This window comes from Malaya genurostris, chromosome 3 (assembly GCF_030247185.1).
Source record: "Malaya genurostris strain Urasoe2022 chromosome 3, Malgen_1.1, whole genome shotgun sequence".
NCBI classification, from domain to species: Eukaryota; Metazoa; Arthropoda; class Insecta; order Diptera; family Culicidae; genus Malaya; species Malaya genurostris.
The window spans coordinates 44014908-44040817 of NC_080572.1; the positions used below are offsets into that span (position 1 = coordinate 44014908).

The 25910-nt window shown below is 37.9% G+C and overlaps 1 protein-coding gene across 1 annotated transcript in view; it reads right to left on the minus strand.

Annotated features, from left to right (window-relative positions):
• The window catches only part of LOC131438195 (organic cation transporter protein), a 40795-nt gene that overhangs the window by 10860 nt on the left and 4025 nt on the right, over positions 1–25910 (minus strand). Inside the window, exon 2 of the mRNA XM_058608047.1 lies at positions 9146–9759. Coding sequence (XP_058464030.1) covers positions 9146–9188 — 43 coding nt within the window. The 5' untranslated portion in view covers positions 9189–9759. The remainder of the gene's footprint in view (positions 1–9145; positions 9760–25910) is intronic.

The following is a 25910-nucleotide window of genomic DNA, read 5'->3' on the forward strand; positions in this document are numbered from 1 at the left end:
TTCGATTATTACTTATCCGGTGAACGATTAGCTGCCCCCCGAAAAGACTAGCAGAAAAAAATATTTATTGCAATAGTCATCTTAATTACAAATAACTCAATAATTTCATGCATACAAATAACTTTGCTGAGATTGTGTCATTGCTCAATTGCACGATGACACCTCATTGAAACGTTTCATTTTCCGCTTAGGGTGTAGGTCATTACTTAACTGTAGCGTTTCATTACTCGTTTGTGGTGCGTGTCTTTGATTAGTGACATTGCTAAACTGCCAGCACGACAAATCAAAAATGACAGTTTAGTTAAAACAACAATCGATTGGTTGTACCAAATTAAAACCAATCAAATTATTCAAAACAACTAATATTTTAGTTGTTTTGCGATCGCTGGCTTTTCCGTGTAAGTTCGTGAGAATCGGTCCATCCGTTTCTGAGAAAAAAAAGTATGGGGCTACAAGACCTTTCATTTGAGAAAAGTAAATATGGACCTACAAAACCTTTCATTCGATTTTAAGTTCTTGAAAATCGGCCTAGCCATCTCCGAGAAAACCGAGTGTAAAAAAAAGTTACATACATACATACACACATACACACACATATACACATTCAAACATTTTGCGTTCTCGACGAACTGAGTCGAATGGTATATGACATTTAGCCCTCCGGGCCTCGGTTCAAAAGTCAGTTTTCACAGTGATTGCATAACCTTTCTATATGACAAATTCAAAACTAAAATTCTTAATGAATTGGGCACTTTTTCTTCTATAAGTTGTACATCGGAAACAGTTAGCTCGAAGGTCGAAGTAGTGTCGAAAAAGATGTAGAAAATCGATTGGGCACTCTTAAACAGTATAACACATGGATCAATAAGTCCCGAGACTAACAATGGAAACAACATTTTTTTTGCGAATTTTTTTTATTCATCAACATAATCACCTTTTAGGGTGATACAATGGTTCCAATGTTTTTCCAATTTTTCAATATCATGTTTATTAAAAAATTTATCTTTTGCTTCAAAATAAGCTTCAGTTTCAGCGATGACCTCCTCATTTGATCCAAATCTTTTTCCCTGGAGCATTTTTTTTAAGATCAGCAAAGAGCCAGTAGTCACTGGGGGCTAAATCTGGCGAGTATGGGGGTGGGAAGCAGATCAAAGCCCAATTCGTTCAATTTCGCCATTGTTTTCATCGACTTGTGGCAGGCTGTTTTTATTCCATCGAAAGCAATCGCGGCACCCACTTGGAAAAAACCTTTTTCATGCTCAATTTTTCATGAAGGATAGTAAATACACTTCCATATGATATCTGTGTCATCTCAGCAATCTCTCGAAGCTTCACTTTACGATCTTTCACGAAACTCGATTTTTTCCATTTTTTTTAACAAACTACAAAACGACTTTACTCCAACCTCGATAACTCAGCTGTTTCTGGTCGGATCGACTTAAAATTTTGACTCGTTTCAAGCAAAGGTTAGTACTCTAGAAAGACGTGGTTACTGGTTTACTACGAGCGCCATCTCTGCTTTAGTCTCGGTACTTATTGATACATGTGTTACAGTGAAAGAAAAGTCGAGTGTTTTTTCAAGAATTTGATATAATTGAACAAGTTAAAGGTAGTCAAGTTTCGATCCTAATTCTAACGTTATTGAACAGAAATTAGAGTCTGTTTCGAACCTGATTTCTATATCGGGTTTGTTCACACCACCGTTGCTAAGTGCAAATCCAACTCAGTGAGTGTCAGGTTTCGCAAGGGAAAAAAAATTAGAAAACCAAAACCCGATTGCCGTTGGCAAGCATGTTGTTTACGTTTGCTGAGATCAACTCTATATCCCAGTAATAGCGATCTGTTACCGAGAAGTGGAACCAAGTGAAGTACGTTGTAAATGAAACGACGGTCAAAAATGGCTTCGCGCTACATTAGATGGCATAATATGCAGTCAAATGTTTAAAACATTCATTGTAATTTAAATGTATACTTCCAACACATAATTCGAATACATATTTTGCGATTCCTAAAAAATAAATCACATTTTTTCTTGGTTGAACTACACAGCCATGAGTTGTCATGGCGCCGAAGTCCAAAAATAGCGTTAGTGGATTGTTTTTATTTTTTTTTTCAAACAAGTGTATTGAGTTTGACGAAAGCCGAACTTCGAAGCATTGAAAAAACAAGCGATTTTTTGCGTCCGATCTGTCGGTTACTCGCAATATCGTGGAAAGTTGTTCAGTTCCGAGTTGTCAGTAGGTTCGCGTCAATCGTGGTTGCCACCACACGATCAGCAGAAGGTTTTCTAGCCAAAAGTCAAAAAATTTATTACCCACACAACTGATAATCGCTATCAACGGTCTGAAACAGTCAGCATGCTGTTCACATGGGAGACATATTCTTCGGCTTAGCGGAGGAATTAAGCGTGTCAATGAAACGGACTACTATCTTATCACCGTTCCACGCGTGACCAAATGTTAGCTTTGCAACAGTATTCGCGATAGGTACTCGGAATTCTAATTGCTGGTTGGAATTTTGATGAACGACGTTTGGGCTGCCCATTCGACTTCGGAATCATCATCATCAACGAGAGGGAAAAGTGGGAATAGATTTGCTGTACCACTCTAGTATTATCATAACGGAATTAGGAAACATGTACAGAAACGTTGTCATTTGAATGATTAAAACTTGTTATTTTTTTTTTTAAATAGCAGTGGCAAAAATTTATACAAAAAATATGAAGGAAATAGCGGAATTTTTCTCACCGTTTTAGACGAATTTCGGGCCAAATCGATCAAATTTTGGCAAGCATCCTGTTGAGTTACACATTGAAAAAAATCTCTATGCATTTCTCTATAGAAAGAAAAATGATTGGCTGAAAAATCTGACTTTTTAAAGGTTTAACGTAAATTTGCAATAAAACTCCATTCTTGAGTTTGGAAGACATTTTTTTCATTGCAATTATGTTCATTACCAACCGTCCATGCAATGTAGAACTTTGAAAGGCATTTTTAGAACAACAAAAGTTCTTCTAACAAAAACTTTTTTGTCTAAACCTAATATATGAGAAGAGCTCACAGAATACTTAACCGCTAGTTGGAGGATACTTGAAAAAATATCCGTACTGGACAAGAAAATATTTTCGTTAGATTTACTTTTTTCCTTGCCCATCTACATGAATTTAGGAAAAATCTAGTTATGCAAAGCAACTTTTTGTGACCAAGTCAACATGTTTAGAATGTAGTTACATGATGGCCATAGGGAATTACTTCAGCTGTATTCGTTCCAAGCTCTAGTTAAAAAAAACATATTTGAATTGGTTACATTAACTCATATTTACGATTTTGAGAAAGGCATTTACATTACACTACTAGGTGGGTGAAAACGGGGCTTATTTGATTTTTACTGCGGATACATTTTTTGTATAACTGTACACGGGCAAAAATTCATTGCCGGTACCATGATTAAAAATTATGAAATCATGAATCGTGTCTATCATGAATAATATGTCATGATTTCATGAGCAAAATGAATGGTATTATGAAAAACAACACATGAGAAGGCATGTTTCATGATTAAAAAATCATAGTACCGGTCATAGATTTTTATTCGTGTACCATTCGACAAAAAATATGAAACGATAGATGCCTTTGTACTAAAAATATTCATGCACGAAAACTACATCTCAAAATCAACCCAACGATACAGGATGCTGTACGTGTATACTATAATATTACATGTAAGCGATTCCAGTAACTACAAATATCGTTTGTTTTGTTTTGCAATTTTGCATAAGCATTTTTTACGACCAAAATGATACTACTGTGGGCAGAAAATAGTAAGACTTTCTTTGTAATGTTCAAAATTCTTTATTTATTCTTCCAAATCTGTATCGTCACCCTCTAAGTAATCCCCCAGCCTCAATACACTTGTGGCAACGTTTTTTGCAATCCTCGAAACATCCTAATTTCCAGAATAGCCTTCAATGCGCGTAGCGCTATTCACGTTTGATGTCTTCAATTGACTCAAAACGGTTTCCCCGGAGCGGTCGTTTGAGTTTGCTGAATAGCCAAAAGTCACACGGAGCTAAATCAGGCGAATAAGGTGATTGCGGAATGGTATTGGTTGAATTTTTACCAAACAAAAATTCACGAAGAATCAATGCAGTATGCGACGGAGCACTATCGTGGTGCGAAAATGAAGAGTTGTTGGCCCATAATTAAGGCCTCTTTTTACAAATAGCAAATGACGCATAATAGTATTCCTTGTTGACAGTTTGGCCGGTCGAAAGAAGTGCACCACACCTCGATAATCAAAAAAACTAAACGCTAATTAATATTTTGGTGTGATACTTGGCACAGATGTCACTGACAGTCATACCAACCTAGAAAAAAAATTTCGAATAAGATTTCCGCACGAAATATAACTCAGAAGTCTTACTACTTTTTGCCCTCAGTAGTAATTCGAATCATCAGCTCAACATTTTAAGTGAGCTTAGACTTTTGAGAAGGGCCGATTGATTTGTTGTCTTCAGTAATATTTTAGGACATTATTGGGGTTAATTACAGGGTTTATAGAACTTTAAGCCTAGAAGGAGAGATAATGATCAAAGTAGTTTTAGGTTCTCAAAAAGTGGTGGATTTTTGATAATCGATGGAATATTTTTTATGATTTTCATACCAATTATAGAAAGAAATGCGAAGGGCGAAATATATGCAATGAAAAATGTGCAGTAATTCGGAACCAATTATTTTTTTAACTTGCAATTCTTGCTTAGGCCCTAGACACGAAATAGCAAACAAGTGATGATAATTATCTTTTTGGGAAAAATGAGCAAAAAGTGAAATTTTAAATTGAACGTCAGTATCAGGGAAACCGGTAGTATTTCGTAACACTATGTTGTCAAAAATTCCGGCGTTACGTCCATATGATTAAGGCAACAGATGGATTAGTTTCATGCAACAGGAAACTGTTTCCAAGACTCTGTGCTAGGAAGCTCTATACGGAGAAGTTGATCAGATACAATTTCAGTGTGATGGATAATGAAACATACATTAATGCGGACCTCCAACAAACGCCAGAATAGAATTTTTACACTGAAAAAGATACATTCTAAGCGTATGATCGTTCAATTAAAAGAAGTTGTAGAAATTGCAATGAAATGCACCTCATTTGGCACAAAAATAACTGAAGATCTTCAAAAATGTGTTTTGCTATGTTTGACGCAACGTAACGAAAACGCACTAACTTGGTCAAATTTAGCATTATGCCTCTACCTTAAAAGCATGCTGGTACTGATGCGATGCATTTAGTTCCCAAGAATAGGACTTCACCGAACTTCTCTGAACTTCGTCCAATCGATACCTATCGGGCCGGCAGTTCAAAAAGGCAAAATAATGCAAATGCAATTATTTATACATTTAGTGGACAAAAATTAGAATCAGGCACCGGATAATACAGTAAAAGCTTGTATGATCGGCATGAAGCAAATGTTTCGAGACTTTCTTCTTAATACATGTTTGAAACTGACAATTTGGTTCATTTCCATTCATAATCTATCAAGTTCTCAACGGATATTAACCAAATTTGCTCTTTTAAATATGTATGAAGCTCAGTTGACCTACATTAAGCCATTAATCGGAGATTTATCGTTTGAAGAAAACCTTTCACCTCTGGGTTCATTAACTGTGTTGCAATTTTTTTTTTGTTTTATTTCTTCCAGTGCCTTAAAATGAAGATATTCCAAAACTTTCTAATCCTTCACAAACAGTATATTTATTGAAATTGTAGCTTGATCATATTTTCTTATCATTTATACTGTAATACACGAACATTTTCATAAGTTTTTTCAAGGATTGAAAATGGTACAATAAGTCAAATGTTTTGCTCAATAAGAATTGCTAAGCAGCACTAGCCGAGAGGAACATCAACGTAAAACATTGAAATCCAAACTGAAAGCTTTATATATTATAAACCTGTTTTAATCCATCTAGTGGTGCAATGATGCCTTTCTCATATCAATTATACTATCATATATAATACACTGAAGTCTTTTTTATGCGAGTTTACGTACCGTATAACTCTGAAACTTCGCATAAAAAACGCATTACTCTGAAACTTCGCATGAAAAAAGTCGCATACAAAACCGTATAAAAAGGACCCCATAAAAAAGACCTGAGTGTACTGTGGTATTCTTCAAAATAATTTTCTTCGATTATCAATTGGAGAAGATTTGAGGTTGATTTAGAAAACTTTTTACGGTTTTGCGCCCTTTTCAGTGATGGTATAAAATTTTTAACACACTTTACCCTATATTTCCGGATCCGGAAGGATGAAATGCAGGAATTTTGTATGGGACCACCGGACCTTTCATTTGAACCTAAGTTTGTGAAAATCGGTCACTCCATCTATGAGAAAAGTTAGAACACATATTTTCATTTATTTGCACATTTTACCCCATAACTCTGGAATCGGAAGTTGGATCCAAATAATATTCAGGAATTTTGTATGGGATCACAAGACCTTTCGTTTGAATCAAAGTTTGTGAAAATCAGGTTCAGTCATCTCCGAGTAAAGTTAGTATAAACGAACGTAACATACACACATACGCACATACACACACAGACATTTTACGTACTCGACGAACTTAGTCGAATGGTATATGACACTCGGCCCTCCGGGCCTCGGTTCAAAAGTTGGTTTTCACAGTGATTGCATAACCTTTCTATATGAGAAAGGCAAAAAGTAATGTTTCACTAAAATTCACAAACTTTTTTTTGCTCCTAAAACCAATATCAACGTAAAACAGGTAAAGAGATGTGAATGATTTCTTGTTTTTAATTGTTTTACTCAGAAAGCCAGTGAGCAAGTAAAAAAAAACATGTTTACATTTCATGGTTGGCATGAAGCGATTAAACAAAAATATTTCTCTTGAATAAAATCTTAAAAACTCGCTGCAGTTTGTTCCCAACTTCAAAACATAACGGAATTCGATTACCATATTTCTGCTGATACGAGAAGTGAATGACCGGTTCGAATTTTATATCTATCAGGTGTACAACTTTGCTTCCACCGTTTTCCGATAGGTGGCTGTACCAGCTGAGGCTGGTCAAAATACGTAGATGATAATGCCTTTAAAGTAAGTGTGTACATTGCCTAACGAATTGTCATCGCCGTTTCAGTGACAGTTGTTCTTGTTTTCGTATTATTCACGCTTGAAAATGTCTGTTCATGTGCCAAATTCACGCCATTTGCGGGAAGTTTTACTTTTCTGTTACAATTTAGAAAAAAAAATGCAGCTGAAGCGCATCGAATGCTCCCAGAAAATTACGGTGACGCTGCTCTGAGTAAAAGAACGTATCGGGAGTGGTTCCAACGATTTAAAAATGGTGATTTCGATGTCGAAGACAAACATGGTGGTGGAAGAGAAAAAACCTTCAAAGATTAACAATTAGAAGCATTGCTTGATGAAGTTTCGTGCCAAACCCAAGAAGAGCTTGCCGAATCGTTGTGAATGAGTCAGCAAGCCATTTCAAAACATCTCAAGGCCCTGGGCATGATTCGGGAAGAAGGACACTGGGTGCCGTACGAGTTTAAACCGAGGGACATCGAGCGCCGTCTATTTGTATGTGAGCAACTGCTTCAAACACAAAATCGTAAGGGGTTTTTATATCGAATCGTAACCGGTGATTAAAAGTGGGCTCGATGCGATAATCCTAAACGCAAAAAATCATGGGGAAAGCTCGGGCATGCTACTTCGTCGAAGGCAAACCCGAATATTCACGGCGCCAAGGTTATGAATTGTATTTGGGGGGATCACCGGTGTGATTTACTACGAGCTCTTAAAACTGGGAGAAACCATCACAGGAGATCGCTACCGAACGCAGCTGATGCGCCTTAGTCGCGCGCTTAAAGAAAAGGGGTCGCAATATCAAGAGCGACATGACAAAGTCATCCTCCAACACGACAATGCTCGGCCTCACGTCGCAAAAGTGGTCAAAAAGTACCTGGAAACGCTGAAATGGGAAGTCTTGCTCCACCCGCCGTATTCCACAGATGACGCCCCTTCTGACTTCCACCTATTCCGTTCGATGGCTCACGGACTGGCAGATCAACATTTTCAATCGTTCGAAGAGTTGGAAAAATGGATTGCTTCATGGATAGCGTCAAAAAAGGACTCCTTTTTTCGAGCCGGGATCCGAAAATTTCCGGAAAGATGGGAGAAAGCGTGCTAGCGACGGACAATACTTTGAATCAGACGAGTACACAGGGGGGGTTTTAGGGGTTCAAACCCCCCCCGAAACAAAAAATTATAACCCATGGGAAACATTGTGATATAAATTGTACATGTGTTGATTTATCACCATGTTCTAAAACCCCCCCCCGAAAATTTTCTCTGGCTACGCGCCTGCTTTGAATAATACAGCTGTAAGCAATTTTTCGCAATAAAGCTTTAAATTTTGGAAAAAACGGCGGAAGCAACGTTGTACACCTGATATAATTAAAAAAATTCATTGAAATAATTCAGCTCAGATTGAAATTATGTTGAGCTGAGTCTGAAATAAGAATGGAAAACGTTTAGATCTCAGATAAGTGCTCCGCTTAGTACAAACATGAAAGTTCAAGAGGGTCATTGTAAAAGTCTCGCAATAGGTTAAGTTAGAATGAATAGTTTACGATAGTAAATTCAAGTCTAGACGATGCTCATGGATTTGCTTAATGTGTTTACTTTTAGTTGACTTTTAGTGTTTACTTTTAGTGGTTTTCCGTTTGCATATTCCACACTCAATATTTAGGATCATCACTCAATTCAACACACAACCACGTGGATTACTGCAACGTTTACACAGCATTTTTAAATAGAGAAAGGTTTACACGATTCAATACGCTAACCAAGGCTAGTTTGTGTCATACAAAACCTGTCCAGCGAAGCAGTAAACTTCACCAAACTGTTCAATCCATCGTCGATCCATTCATTTCACTTTCCAATTGTTCTGTATTAGTATTCACTGGTTCTATTATTAACATTCGATTCACTCTTGCAGCTCACAGAAACAGAAACACGAAATCCCCTTTAAAATCAAACACGTTGAAGTTCTTCACAGCACGTTTCGTCAACCGCAAAACCGCACAACCAAGATATGACATCGTACGGATAACTTACCCAACATTCCCATCAGCTCCTCTAAGGTATGATCGATGGCCATCGTGTTCTGTTTCAAGGACTCTACTCCAGTTAACCGAAAAAAGAACAACTAATCAACTTTTACTTTCTCCAAAAACAACAGAAGAAACAAAATTCACACAATTTGCCTTATTCCCGGTAGACACTCGACGACCGATTGGTTCGAGCAGTCAGACCGATTTAAGCGCACTGAAAAGTCCAGTCCACAACGCCAGCCTACAGACACGAACTTGTACACCTCAGTAGTAGGCTAAAACGCGTCCGCTCGCGTCGATCGCAGACGCAGAACTCCGCTCAATGTCTCGCGCAACAGTTCAACCGGCGTACGCGGAATTTACTGCGTGCGAATTCAGCGGTTTTCAGCAGTCGCCAACCATCACTCATGGCATCATCGCCACTGTTTCGACGTCATCGTCGTTAGCGCTGTTGCTACCGTCATTCAACAGCAGCGCGATAAGGAAACTCGCGTTATCTGTTGAACTCACTCTCACTTGTGTGACTGCTTCTTATGGTACTAACAAAGAAACTCGATAGCGCCGGTGAGCTGCTGTTATTGTGTTTTTGCCACTGTTTCTCGGTGGTCGGTGTTTTATCTGCAAAAAAAATCTTATGTCAACAAAAATCGTTTATGATCGAAAAATCTACTACTTCTACTATACTATCTACTTTTTTGAAAAAAAAACGCTGACCCTGATGTTGATGGATTGTTTTCCAGTTCGTAACAAATTTACTCAATTTATCATTAATGTCAACTGTCTTTCGAATGTGATGTTGTGAAATATACCAACAGAAATATGAAATTCTGGAAATGTGAAATAACATCGTTTCCACTAAACTCGTTGGGCAAACTTTCCGACAATGTATCATACATATTGTCGTAGGTGACCAGCAATGTACATAATAGTCTTGTGTCCTGATCGAACGTCACATAAGAAGGTGTAACTAATGTACCCATATTCAGAATATCAGGTAAAAAAAGTTTCCACACATACTTTTCAATGGCCGAATCTCTCCATACTGCGACCTGGTTTTCCGAGCAACGGCTGGAGGTAGATTATGCACACGCACTTCTAAAGCATAATAATCCATATACACTAGTATGTTGTACTTGATTATGCTCCGAATAGTACATATTGTTCTTATCAGAATATAAACATTTCAACTTGAATCAAACACGTATTCAGAGACCAATTCAATAGAAGACTGACTTTTCAAATGGGCGGATGTACTTTTACATTTACTTTTCTTTGAAAAAACTAACAAATCAAAAACAGATGTCCGAACTTGAAATAAGTGTAAGTGTTCACAAAAACATGCTTCAGTGCTTATGTCACATACTCGGTATCGTTTTTCCAATCAAGCGATTGGCATTTACGTTGCCTGTTTATATGAGAAGAGTGATGCTAATCTAAAAAAACCTATCTTAGTCCACTTAGTGGAATTTTCATAGATCTTGAAAAATCACCTAGGGGGGGGGGGGGGGTTGATGCCAAAAGGCTTAGAATTGCATGAAACGTCGAATTGCATGAAGAAGTCGACTTTTTGGGACTAAAAAATATCAAAATTTCCCAGAAAGTTGATTTTTCAAAAAAAAATTTTTTAGGTAACACTAAATCTCGACGTTTCATGCAGTTTTGAGACTTTTGGCACCAAAAAAGTTTTCGATCTTGGAAATTTCATGTACTCCCCCCTATGATGCTTTTTCAAGATTGAAAATTCTCAAAACTTTACCGCCGAGCAGCACCCCTTACGCATGTCCGATTTAGCTCAAATTTTGCATGAGGCCTTTTTTCTAGGTGCTTAAATTTTTGAGCACTAGATCTTTACGAAAATAGAGGTGATCCCAAAATTTTGGTACCCTTATATATAAGAGCGGTAAAAATCAACGTGTTTTGTCGGTTACGTCACTTATACCATTATATCTCTGGAACCAAAAGTCACAGCCATTTGGTCTTCGAACTTGATCAATGGTCCGATAGTAGCTTTCAAATGAGCCTATGCTTGTTAAAATCGGTTCAGCCATCTCTGAGAAAATGGAGCGGTAAAAATATTTTCGAAAAGTGCACACACATACACACACACACACACACACACACACACACACACACACACACACACACACACACACACACACACACACACACACACACACATACACACACACACACACACATTTTCCGATCTCGTCGAACTGAGTCGAATGGTATATAACACTATGGGTCTCCGAGGCTCCGTTCGAAAGTCGGTTTTTCCAGCAATTCTAATTCCTTTCTATAGAGAAAGACAAAAAAAAAATGGTTCCGATAGAAAAAAAAGTGCGGCTAGTCGGTTACGTCACACCATTGTAATTGTAACTGAACTTGAAAAAAAAACATGCTATATTCACCTAGCAGTTAGATGATACCTTTTTTTCATTAATCCACATGTGTTTTTCGCATGAATATTCATCGGTGTTTTAGTTCTCGTGACATTTATTTAATGACCGTGGTTTTAAGCGGCAATTTGAGATTTCAATCGTAAATCGGATCGAATTTTATTCTAAGCGTGTGATAATCGATTGAACATTCCATGAGGTGTTGAAGTAAGTTCCACTTTAGAGTTTTTCGCCATTATTCACGATACTTCCAGAGCCGGCATTCAGCAACCAGCAAAACCCACAAAGATTCGTATGGCCATTTATTAATATGACGAATAAATTGCAATAGTTTTGAGGTTTTTCGGTTTGAATTTTAAAAACTCATAACCCTGTTATTTCAGAATCGGAATTCAGAATTGGATAAAATTCATTAATTTTGTATGGGACCATAAATCCTTTAATTTGAGTTTTTGTTTTTGAAATTCGATTCGGCCTTTTTTGAGAAAAACAATTGACCTTTGAGAAACGATTCGATACTGGAACCGGAATTCGAAAATCGGTGTAGCCGAAGTCAGTTAAATTCACTGTAGGAGCTGTATTGTTTACTCGGAAAAATGCGGCTTTCTCAGTCAAATGGATATAGGCAAACGATTTGTTTATAAAATTGCCCGACGTTTCGGCCGTTTTTGATGGCCTTTTTCAAGGGAAACTAAAAATATGCTTTTATTATACAAAATTGAATGGACTTTTATGGTATATGGATTATTCTAATGTACTTTGTGAACTCACTTTGGTCTAATCGTTATTGTCAGTCTCGTTGATTTCCAACGGTGGGATGTCTGTTGTCTATTTACGGTAACATATATAAAATAAACTAAGTTCGTTGAAGAACTTTTCATCGGATAGCACTATTGCCACAGAGTTTGGTGTATGCAGTGAATCTGACAATTATTAGTTTATTGGTTTGTGGGTACAATTACGTGGTGGGCATGATTGATGTCTCCAATTCGGCTGTTTTTGTGCTTTTCTTTCTTCCACACTTCGATGTCTTGATGGTGTGAAGAATGCCGGCGTAAGTTGTATTGAGACCATCTTAGTCAGTGCGATGGTTAACGTTGTTGTTCGTATTGGTGATGTGACACATTTCTAAAATCGGTAGAGCGGTGGAGCGATACGTTCTGTCTATGATTTTAACACTCTTGAGATCAAAAGTATGATTATGAGTGACCATATGTTTAATGAGCGCAGTTTTTTCCCCTAGAGCGATCATCCGTTCGTCGGTGTTGACTGCACCATCACTTTTTAGTTTATCGTACTGATTGATATTTGATTTGTGACCGTATAATCTTGTTTTTAGTTTCCCTTGAAAAAAGCCATCAAAAACGGCCGAAACGTCGGGCAATTTTATAAACAAATCGTTTGCCATTTGACTGAGAAAGCCGCATTTTTCCGATAAAACTCCAAAACAGTCGATATATACAAACTTGTATTGTTTACATTTGATTCAAAATGTTTGAAAATCAGTGTAGACATCATTGAGAAATCGTAGTGCAGCGAATTAAATTTTTGGGTACCTTCCGAATCGAATACTGAATACCGCAAAACCAGAAATAAGTTTATTTGGTTATCGACTATCCAAATCTGCAAACCCGATAAACCTGATTAATTTATGTAAACTAATTTTTACACTAATTACCCTGTATCCAATAAACCGGAAGTTGGATCTGGTTAAAGGTAAGATGTTTTATATTATCTTAAGACCTTTCATTTGAATCTTAGATCGGTTCAGCCATCTGCGAGAAAAATGAGTTACACTAAAGACTGTCTGATGTGTCTTCGTTAATGCCCAAAATTCCTCAATTGATCGAAGTTGTGGGGAATTTGGTGGATTCATGTCTTTTGGGCTTTTTTGTGGCCCGGGTTGGTGGTTCAATGCATAGGACGCTGGTCTTACAAGCCAGTTGTCGTATGTTCGAGCCCCGACTTGTAAGGATTCTTAGTGTCAGTAGGATCCATAGTACTAGTCATGCAATGATTCTGTACACTAAAAATCGGCTGCGAAGTCTGTTGAAACAGAAAGGCCAAATTCCACAAAAGGAATGTAATTGCCAAGACTTTGACTTATGTCTTTTGGGACGAAAGTGACATTTTTGGTAATATACTATTCTGCCGTTGATTTCGAGTAGTGGTAAGAAGCAAGATCTGGCCAGAAGACAATAGGACCCTTGTGGAATCATGGGTAGAAGTCGTTTTTGTAAACATTCCTTGATATTTATTTCGCTGTTCATTGAAGCAGTGGTGATGAAATTGAAATAGGTTTCGAAATCTTACCGCAGCTACAAATTGCTTGCCAGACCATAGCTTTCTTACCAAATTATTCGACTTCAATCAATGCCTCGGACTGGTTTAACACTTGCCCTTCTCACACCGTATAATATTGTGGTTCTGGCAAGGATTTGTAATCGAGTTTCACGTAGGTTTCGTCGTCCATGATTATGCAGTTCAAATTTCCAGCAAGAATCGTATTGTACAGCTTTCGATCCCTCGACCTGATCGATGCTTCTTGTTTCGGACTACGTTTTGGTTGTTTCTGCTTCTTATAGGTTCGAAGATTCAAACGTTCTTTACCACAAAGAACATTTGACTTCGAAGTGCCCACTTTTTTGGTCACATCCCGAACTGATACCTCCATCTTTTGCTCGAACGCCTTTAGTATACGTTTATCCAACTGAGGGTTAGCAGGACCTTTTTTTCGACCCGGTTTCGGTTTATCCTCAAAGGTGTTATCCTCACCGAACTTCCTGATTGCATTTTGCACGACTTTTTCACTTACTCCATCCATTTTTGCTACCTTTCTCAGTAACAGTCCGCGTTCTGTTCACCATTTGTACACAATTTTTCGACGTTGTTCTGCTGAAAGTCCACGCATTTCGAAACAAACTAATGAAAACGAATAAACAAACTAATGAAAACGAATAAACTTTCTCATATTACTTATGTTTTTAAATCACTAGAAGATTCTGTCAAGATTTTCTTTTTCAAACTTGAATGAAATCAAAAAAAATCTTTGGTGTAAACTACCATCACCTTTTCAATTTGTAAACAGTTCTATGAAGTATAGATTTGAATGTGGCAACCCTGCACGCTATACAAAATTGAACAAGACACGCTGTGTGCTAGGTGGGTGCGTTTTCTTTTTCTTCTGTACCAGCACGTACTGATGCGCACCGAATTTGCATCATTTTGTATGACAGTTTGAAAGTTTGATACTAATTGCCCTATAATTTCGAAACCGGAAGTCAGATTGCACAATGTCTTTAAAGACATTGAGAGCTTTAATTTGAATCATGATTTGTGAAAATCGGTTAAACCGTTGCTGAGGAATCGAAGTGAGTTTCGTTTTTGGAGCTTTTCTTTATTATTACTGGTGAGTTCGGAAGCGGGAACCGTTCACTAGTAGTCCCAAAGAAGATTTATATATTCACCAACTAACAAGATCTGCGAACTAGATAAATTTAACAGAAAATTTTATAAAAATGTGCACCTCGTATTGCATCGCTTGTAAAGAAATACTAACGGAATTGGAAATTTTTACTAACCGCACTGTAATACCGGTAGCGGGAGTCTGATCTGTATAAACTTTTCAGAGACTTTTTAAAGAATTTCAAGACCTTTCATTTACATCTTAGTTTGTAAAAATCGGGTAAGAAATTTCCGAGAAAATTGAATGCGCATTTTCTCATAGATTTGCACATATTGCCTTGTAATTCCGGAACCGGAAGTTGGATCAAGATAAAATTCAATAGCGATCTATAAGATCACAAGACCTTTCGTTTGAATTTAAGTTTGTGGAAATTGGTCATGTCATTTCTGAGAAAAGTGAGTGGCATTTTTTTTTTGTTTATTTTTTTTGTCCATATCACCCTGTAATTCCGGAACCGGAAGTCGGAAGCAATCTATGGGACCGTAAGACATTTATTTTAACCCGTGTTTGTGAAAACCGGTTGAGTAGTCTCTGAAAAAATCAAGTGACATTATTTGTTACATACACACATACATACATGCATATATACATACACACACATACACACACAGTTCTTCATTTCAAATCCATGTAACACTTGGTTGACTTTACTTTGAGACTGCGCAGAATCATGCAGGTTGCTACAACTAGAATCGAATAAACGATGAATAAACAGAATAACCTTTCCTCAATTCTCAATAGAATAGAAAATTCCAGATTTTGGTCTACGTGGTTCATGAACGGTCCCTTACTCGAAAGATCAACTGTATATTTTGCATTAGCAATATACTAGACAGGGGAGAGAACTATCCACACAACAACAGCTCATACTTCCCATGCTGCACTTGCTTGAGTTGAGATGTAATCAGAGCATCCCATCTTACCCTATACCGGTGTAGCATACATATTAAAATGAGAACGCTACACGACTGATTACCAAAGTGACAGTAGCCTCGTCAAGATTGATAGGACTATTTGTCACCCGTTTCTATGCTTCTTATGAATTCAAGAGCATCCGATCAACGTGCGCCCCAATATTCAATCCAATGCCTACATCCTACATCACATAATCGTTAAGGCGAAAAGCAAAACGTGCCCTAGTAACCGATTGTATAACCGTTTTTCTCTTGCTGAAGACAGCCAAACTGATCAACGGAACGGTAGTGAAATCTGCTGATGCATCGCGATATTGGTATGTAACAATGGTTTCGAGTTCACTTGAAAGTGGAATGATTACGGTATACGATCGGGGGGACTCCAGTAAAGAGTACTCTCGCTCTTTTTCACCGTTTCCAACGCTGAATTTTACGGTCTGTTGTGATTTGCGGTCTAGTTTTCTTTATTTCCCGGTTAGCGTCACCTCACTTGAGATGACGTCGATTTGATGGCACAGCAACTTTGGGTATATTGCCAGTTAGTTTTGTTTATAGTCCAATAAACATTCTTTTCACTGGACTTCAAGTGAAAATCTTGCTGTGTGGCTTGACGTCGAGTCGTCAAAGTACGGATAAAAGTTCTTTCTTTCTCGCGTAGTACTCGCATTTTCTCCGCACTAACACAATACAACGTGCTCACCCGTTGAGAGTTCCATCGGAAGTCTTGCCTGCTTTGATGTAATAAAATTTTGGAAATTATTTGTTGAGAAACCATCTGAATGAGTCAACATAAATTTCCAACCTTGAATTACACACTAGCGCCACACTTGGAGAATTTTCAGATACTGTTTACACTATTTGATCTGTTTTGACCTCCGGAACATTCTTTCTGAAAACACCAGCATTCTATATCATCAGGGTTTAGAGATATCACATTATGAATTTTCTATCGCCAAATTGCCCACTAGCGCCATTCGGTGGACAAGCTCTCAGCTAACATGATGTTCATAATGTATACCCTGACATTCCAAACAACTTTCCAACAAAAAAAACGCTTTATATCTTTAAGTTTTTTGATAGGAGCATAATTATGATAATTAAAATGTGTATTCAAGCAGACTAACTACATCTGATGGAGTGATTCCGAGTTGAAATATTTGCTGTTTGACAAACTTTGAACTCCCGCATTCTTCAAAATACTGTAATTTGCGAGTTGTATGAAGCTCAAATCGTTTTGTCTGTGTTAAGCGAATGATTTATATCGTGCATTTTTCAAAAGCTCTTCTGGCGGAGCAGTTCCCAACTAAATGTCTGTCGAAGATTCTGTGGTTCTATCTGTCGACCGAAGCGAGATAACCGTTCACAGCCTCAATCATTCGAAATCCCATATGCTCTGGGTCCCGTTTATCGCGGTTTTTCGGCAACAACGAATACCGGCAAAACCGAATCCGCGTTGTACGAGACCCCACTGTAATTGCATCCATATTTCACTGTGTTGAAGAAATTTTGCTCGACTGTGGTACTTAATAATGGAACAAGAGTCTGGACCAGAATTTTAGAACAGTATTCTGGACCTGGATTCTGAAACTTATTTTAGGACTGAACGGACCGAAAGGAGGTACTTACTGGTTAAAAAGTACTGTTCAGTCAACTGCGCTGACTAGAATGAATTAAACGAATCAAATTTTAACCTTTTACACCCACCCTGGCGATATAGGTGACGCGGGAATGAAATGTCACTGACTGTATTAAAACCATCAAGCGAGCACGAGAAAGTCAAACACGCGTCATGAGCTCTTTGATGATCGTTGATATCACCCATTTTAGAAAACTTTAATTTTAGTAATTTGTGGTTATCTCATATTACTGAAAATGTTACATTAAATTACGGATCATGCTTCCGAAGGTATGGAATAAGAATTTTCTTGTTTTGTTATGCTAGGTTAACGTATTCACATTAAAAAAAAAAGTTGAATCAATATACAGACGCATTTATCGCGCTCTAAACACAGCTCTATCTGTGACGTTTTCTGATCTGCATCGGTCTATTTTACATCGGACCTCAATTGTTATAATCGCTCAACCAATTAGAGCATCCGATCGGTATTAAATGATTGTCAGTGGAGTGATTGAAAATTGTAGGTTAAGGTGTTCGGTTGCCGGCACCCCACCGTAACTTTTGACAGAAAGCAGATAGCGTCATTCCTACAAATGGCATGTGTGTGTGTAATAGCAGCACGTTTTTTTTTGTGCTGAATACCAAAGCAAACAGACGCTTGTACTTTTTACTGCCTCCAAAACAAATTTTAATTGCGTGAAAATCAACTCAAAAGTTTTTTTCTGACCTTTTCTATAGTATCATAAATTGAAGAGCATCAATCGAAGAGGTGAGTCGATTGAATATTTATGAGGTGAAATCGATCTATTGTGTGATTTGATACCGGATGCTACCAATATTTTCGCAACCAAAGTTTTTTTTCGTAATTTCCAAAATGTCTACCGATTCCAATTACCGACACCCCATTTTTTTTCGATAAATCGTGAACAATTGTCAGTAACGTGCAGAGATGCAGAGAGACAAAGGAAGCCAAATCACCATCCAAATCATGGACCAGGAGAATCTTGGCGAAGTCACCATCAGACAATGGAGACTTTAGTTCAAAATGCCTCCGAAAAAAATAAATTCCGTTATTTTTTTGAATAATTGCAGTCTTTACTAATATTTTTCCATTTTTAGCGAAATTCCTTGGGGTGCCGGTAACCGAACACCTTTTTAGAAATGCCCAAAATTGATCACTTTACTAAATTGATAATAAAGTTATTTTCAATTAAATAAATCAACTTAGTTTCTTATTCAGTTGTTAGCTAGGGACTTTAGCTTTCTATTTATGTATATATGTCCGAATAATGTGCACTAAGTCAGATATTATAAACTTAAAATAAAAGGGTACCGGTAACCGAACACTCTCCCCTATCTAATGGATCACTCCATCCTCTGCGGTAACAACTGCTTCCCATTTATTTTCACAAATGGATAAGTTATAATGCAGATGAAACCGGTCACTCGTTATCTATCGAAGAAAATTATCGAGTGCCTTTTGGAAAATGCCGCGCACGGTTTCCGGGAAGAAAACACGTCCAACAGACGTCAGTTGAGTTTTTAAGTGTTCTATTTCGCTTTATTGACTTGCCGAGAATATCACACACTATCGTTCGTCGAGTTGTATATCTATGATAATTAATTGCAAATAGATCAAATACCGTGGATGTACACCGTTCGTAATATGCGCATCATCCAATTATCGACTTCAAAGCGGCATTCGACATAATCAACGAAGATTAGCTACGGCAGATTATGCGCCAACACGGGTTTTCTTATAAATCGAGCATCTAGGACACTCCAAAGCCCCTTCAAGCTTCCGAGAGGGCTACGGTGAGTTGAAGGACTCACATGACTTCGTTTTAAAACTGCCTTGGTAGCAGTGATTAGAAGAGGATTGACATAAATAGTACGATTTTTCGAAATTCTGTTCAGCGTTTCGGCAGTTGATATTATGGAACGTAACTTTGAGAAAAAGATTAGGTTTGGCATCAAGCGAAAACGACATAAAGTAGACGGTCTACGCCTACTCTGTTGAAGTTGTTTGACTGTTAGGTGTCGATAGCAATATGTATACACACTTAAGAAAAGTTACTCAAAAACGACGTAGTTACTCAAATTTTGCTTCTTGCATTAAAAAATTTCTCGAAATGAGATTGGGAGTTACCAACGATCATTGATGATAGCAGGTAACTACTCGAATTTCGACGTTATCATATATCATTCGAAATGGAGTCATATAGTACCCTGACTCTGAATAACTATTTGTAACTTTCAATGGTTTGTCATGTGTGCATATTATCTGTCACATTTTATCGTTTTATAAGTCACAGACCATGAAAATAATAGCATCATTGATGTTCATCTTGGTGAACATGTCGATTTTTGTTCCCGGCAAGTAGTATTTCCGACGCATTATTTCACCAGAAGATAAAAGCAACCGGAGTTTGGAAATTTCAATTTTCGATAAGCAGCAAAATGCTGCAGCGAAAATGTTAAAATACAAGGAATGGCAGGCGATGTTGAATGAAACCCCAGCCGAATCACAACAAATATAGACATAGATCCTGAATGTGATCTAAAGAGTAATTTGCAAACGTCTAAAAGCCAGGAGCATAATCCAAATGGTAACCATTGAAAAACAGCTTCAAAATTTAGAGAGAAAATCGTTTTTGCGTTGAAAAATGGATTTATTTTGAGAATTCAAAATAAACCAACATCACTACTTGGTTAGGCTAACACATAAACTTCATGACTGAATCGCTTCTTTTATAGGAAAATACTACTCTGCTTGGTTAAGCCTGTGTAGTGTGGTATACTACAAGATATTGGATCAGACTATAAGGCACTGGTCTCATAAGTTAGTTAGTTAATTTCCATATCGCAGAACGCCAGTATACCATGAACTGCATCTTGCTGGCAACTGTGTTCTAGAGATCCCGTCTCACGACAGACATTTTTTATTGCGCGAAATTCTTGCGTATTGGGAGAGTCCGTGTTTTTGGGCACCACATGGACGTTGATCGCGGCATACCATTCCATAGCCTTTTTCATAATAGCAAGATGCTAAAGCCGCCCAAAGAACAACCGAACAATTGTGTTGTTTAACGAAAGGCAACAGACGTTAATCCATGCCATCCTGCTCATTTATATCACGACCGGAATCATGATTGATGGTCTCGGATATAGATGTCGGTCTTCAAATCACAGAAACAGATGGTCTGCCGGAATGGTCGGAATATTTCTTTGCGAACTTCAACGTTAATGTGTTTGAAAACTCCAAAAACGAAACTCGCTTCGATTTCTCAGCAACGAATGAACCGATTTTCACAAATTTTGCTTCAAATTAAGGCTCTCATTATCTTTATGTATGTTCGAGCCCCGACCTGAAAGGATTCTTAGTGTCAGTAGGATCCATAGTACTAGCCATGCAATGATTCTGTACACTAAGAATCGGCTGCGAAGTCTGTTAAAACAGAAAGGCCAAATTCCACAAAAAGGAATGTAATGCCAGGACTTTTATTGTCTTTAAATATACTGTGCAATTTCATCCAGATCCGACTTCCGGTTTCGAAATTATACGGCATTCAAATTGTCATTCAATGACAATGCATATCTAGTACGCGACGGTACGTGCGGCTTTGCTCCGTTTGCAGCGTGCTTTATTCAATTTCAATATTGTAATTTTCTAAATTTTTATTCGATTTGTACCTACTTATTAGTGTTATTACAAAATCATGATAACGATGCTTTTCTATAAAAGTACACTTATTGCCTTTCTCATATAGAAAGTTTTTACAATCACTTGAAAAATTGACTAGTAAAAATTGGCCCAGAGGGCTAAGTGTACTATATCATTCGACACAGTTCATAGAGCTGAGCAATGTATGTTTCTGTGCATGTATGTGTGTGAATATGTGTCAAAAAATGTCATTCATAAAATAAAAAATCTTGTAGTCCCATAGGTTGCTATTGAATTTAATCATGCTTTCATAGGGTAAAGTGTGTTTAAAATTGCACACCGTCATTTAGTAGAGCAACGATGCAAAAGAATGTAAAACTGTTCTAGATTTGGCTTAAAACTGATTCAATTTGTAGGTTATATTAGTAACTTACTAAACGAACCGACTTCGGCTGTACTGGTTCCAAATTCCAGGTTCCATAAGCACCGAAAATAGTGGTCAAAAAATCTAAAACGAGACTCACTCAATTTTCTTAGAGATGATTGGATCGATTTCCACAAACAGGCTAAAATAAAAGTACCTATAGTCTCTTAGGTTGCTGTGTTGTTTCATCCGACTTTCGGTTTTAAAACTATAGGGTAAAATATGTTTAATCATTTAGTGCGACAATGTAAAATAAAGAAAAATTCTTATTAACTTGCATAACTGTTTACAAATTGAAAAGGTTATGTTAGCTTATACCCAAAGAAACTTTCGTATTTTATTCAAGATAAAAAAATTCTTCACAGAATCTTCTAGTGATTTTTTTGAAATATACGTAATATGTGAAAGGCATCATTACACCACTAGGTGGATTAAAAAAGGTTTTTTACGTGTTTTCGCCCTTTTCAGTGATGGTATGAAGATTTTAACACACTTTACCTATATTTACGGAACCGGAAATCGTATCCGGATAAAATTCACGAATTCCGTATGAGACCACAGGACCTACATTCGAACCTAAATTTGTCGAAATAGGTCGCGCCGTCACTAAGAAAAGTGGGAACACATATTTTCATTTTTTGCACATTTTATCCCATAACTCCACAACCGGAAGTCAGATTCAATAAAAATTCAGGAATTTAGCATGTGACCTAAAGAGCTTTCATTTGAATTTAAGTTTGTGAAGATCGGTTTAGCCACCTCCGAACAAAATTGGTGCACTTATTTTCACAACTTTTTGCACATTCTATCCCATAATTCAGGACTTTTGTTTGGGACCACAAGACCTTTCATTTGAATGTAAGCTTGTGAAAATTGGTCCAGCCATCTCCGAAAAAGGTTAGTGCAAAAAAACGTTACATGCACACATGCGCACATATGTACACACACAGACGTTTTGCGTACTTGACGAATTGGGTCGAATGGTGTATAACACTTAGTCCTCCAGGCCTCGGTTCAAAAGTCGGTTTTCACAGTGATTGCATAACCTTTCCATATGAGAAAGGCACAAAGAATACCACCAGAAACGACTGCCTCCACTCGCACGAAAGTGACATCCATTTTTGGCCTGATCTAGCATCTTGCCGGGAATGGAGTGGTACGAAGCGTACGATGTTGGATTTGTACCGAAGAAAGCATATCCACCAAACACGCCAGAATTCCGCACAATAGAAAAAATTTGAGTGATTTTGATGGGCATACTCCGGAAATAGGGAAGGTAATTGAAAGCGACAGGGATTTCTAGAAAGATCAGATGAAAGTATGTAAACAAAAAGATGGCATCGGATTTGATGAGTAGCGTTAAATGAAAGATGTGGGAATTTAGCCTAGGGTAGGAGATTTAATAAACTAACTTTGTGGAAGCATAGCAGATATGATTTTCAAAAATATACGTCTTTAAATGAACTTTTGGTGATAATTATTGATAATTGCTTGAGTACAGTCTATAATATTGAACTCTTATAAATTTTTCATATTGACAATTATGAAAAAGACATCATAATTTGAATTTAAGTTTGTGAAAATCGGTTTAGCCATCTCAGAAAAAAGTTGATGCACTTATTTTCGCAATTTTTTGCACATTTTACCCCATAATTCTGGAACGGGAAGCCGGATCCAAAAAAATATTCAGGAATGGGACCACAAGACCTTTCAATTGAATCTAAGCTTGTGAAAACTGGTCCAGCCATCTCCGAGAACAGTTATTGCAAAAAAAACGTTACATACACACACAGACATTTTGCTAGGTGAAGTTGAATAGTTATTTTTTGACGTGGACGTTGCTATATTTCACGAATAGTGAATGTTGAATTCGTGCAAAATACTCAACCGAAACGTTGTAATGAGCTACGAAACTCCGTAAAAATCTAATGATACACGATTATGTAGCATTAGACATCTAAAGGGGTATGCATGATGTGCAATTTATTTTTTTTTCGGCTGCTCGGCCATCCATGGAAGTTGACCATCAATGTCAATTTCCCTCTCTGAGCAGCCTAGATAGCCGTGTAGTGTCGGTAGCGGTTTCCCAACTGGCTAAGAATAACGCTACGGTCCACCTGTACCGGTGGTATAAGTCCACCAAACAGGTAAGCCGTGTGGCATCCGGCGGAATTATTTTTTACCAAGAATTGATCCACTGGTTTCCTGTTCCATGTCGTAAAAGGCCACAAAAAATAGGAACTCCTAAGTCAAGGTGTATTTCCGTGCCGATGGCTGAATGGCTGCAGGAGGTTAAACAATGCAGTCGTGAACGGAATATCTTGGGATTTTCCCTTACTGTGTTAAGCGAAGCTCTGGCACAGTGGACGACTTCTTTCTTCGCAACTCGTGGGATTTAAATGATTAAAACATTTAAAAAAATCCTTACATGGTTCGCTATAGGCGATTATAAGCCAATATATTTGGTTTCTTGTAGTTGTTGTACGGTAAGTGCTGGAGGTGGAGTGTTCGTTACTTTAATTGATAATGGTTAGAGTAGCACAAATCAATCTCCAGCATAAACGTACAGCAACTATGAATCTATCCAGACTTCTGCAAGAAGGTAAAGCTTCTTTAGCTTTGGTTCAAGAACCATATTTCCAAAAGGGAAACTTCTACGTTGGAAAATTGTTAAACCCAGTCTTTGTTGCCTTTAACAAGACCGGAATGACTAATCCACGTGAAATGCCTCGAGCATGCATACTTGCAAATAGTGCTCTCGATGTCTCTCTCATATCGGAGCTCACAACTCGGGATATTTGTGCTGTCACAGTTGGTATGACTACTGATGGCATAGACAGGAAATATGTCTATTGTTCGGCATATTTGCCGCATAACCAACCTTCGCCAAGCGATGACTTCAAAAAGGTTGTATCATACTGCTGCAAAAGTGATTTACCGCTTGTAATCGGCAGTGACATAAATGCTCACCATATCATTTGGGGCAGCACAGATATAAATTCGAGAGGCTCTGATATGATGGAATTTGTGAGCAGTACAAACCTGCACATAGTCAATGCAGGAAACCGTCCAACTTTTGCGAGATCTGGCAGAGAGGAGGTTTTGGACGTAACTCTCTGCTCTGATAGAATTGCGCATGAGTTGGTGAATTGGCTCGTCTCCGATGAGCTCGAACCTTCGTTGTCTGATCATAAGTACATATTCTTTGATCATTCAAACGTTAAATTTGATATTATCACATATCGTAATCCCAAATCTACAAACTGGGACCTCTATGAAGAGGGCTTGGCGACTAGATTTTACGGGTACCAACCAACAATTGAAACCCCAATTGATTTGGAAAATGTTGTCGACGAGACAAACTCACTCATAGTTGCAGCATATGAAGAGGCTTGTCCACTTCGGATTGTGCGAGCTACTAGAGGAACTCCTTGGTGGAATGCTGAACTTGCTAGACTAAGGAAACTATGCAGAAGAGCTTGGAACCACCGTCGCAGAAATGGGTCGGAGGCATTCGTGTTAGCTCGAAGGGCTTACAAAAATGCTCTTCGATCGTCTGAGCGAAGTGGTTGGAAAAGCCTCTGCACAAATGTCTCTAGTCTCAACGAGGCTAGCAGATTAAATAAGTTACTTTCGAAGTCTAAGGACTTTAATGTCAGTTTCTTAAGAACTTCAGATGGTGAACACTTGTCTGATGAAGGTGATGTACTTCACTATCTTTTTAACACTCACTTTCCAGGATGTATGGATCCATCACCGACAGCTCTTCCCGAGACTTTTTCAGGTAGTTACGATTCTTGGGCCCTTGCTCGAAGCGTTGTGACGATTGAATCGGTCAAATGGGCAGTTGAGAGTTTTGCTCCGTACAAGTCTCCTGGAAAGGATGGAGTTTTCCCAGTGTTACTGCAGAAAGGGTATGAACATTTCAAACATGTTTTGAAGAAAATACTTACTTTTAGTCTTGCGACAGGATATATTCCAAGAGCCTGGCAGGAAATAATTGTCAAATTTATTCCCAAAGGCGGTCGCGACACTTATGAGGAAGCGAAGAGTTTCAGGCCTATCAGTCTAAGCTCATTTCTTCTTAAAACAGTGGAACGCATAGTCGATCACTATATCAGAAATGTTAGTTTGGGCCTGCATCCGCTACATGGAATGCAACATGCTTACCAGCGTGGAAAGTCCACTACAACCCTGTTACATGATGTTGTGTACAACATTGAAAAAGCTTTCTCACAAAAGCAATCCTGCTTGGGAGTTTTCCTAGATATTGAAGGTGCCTTT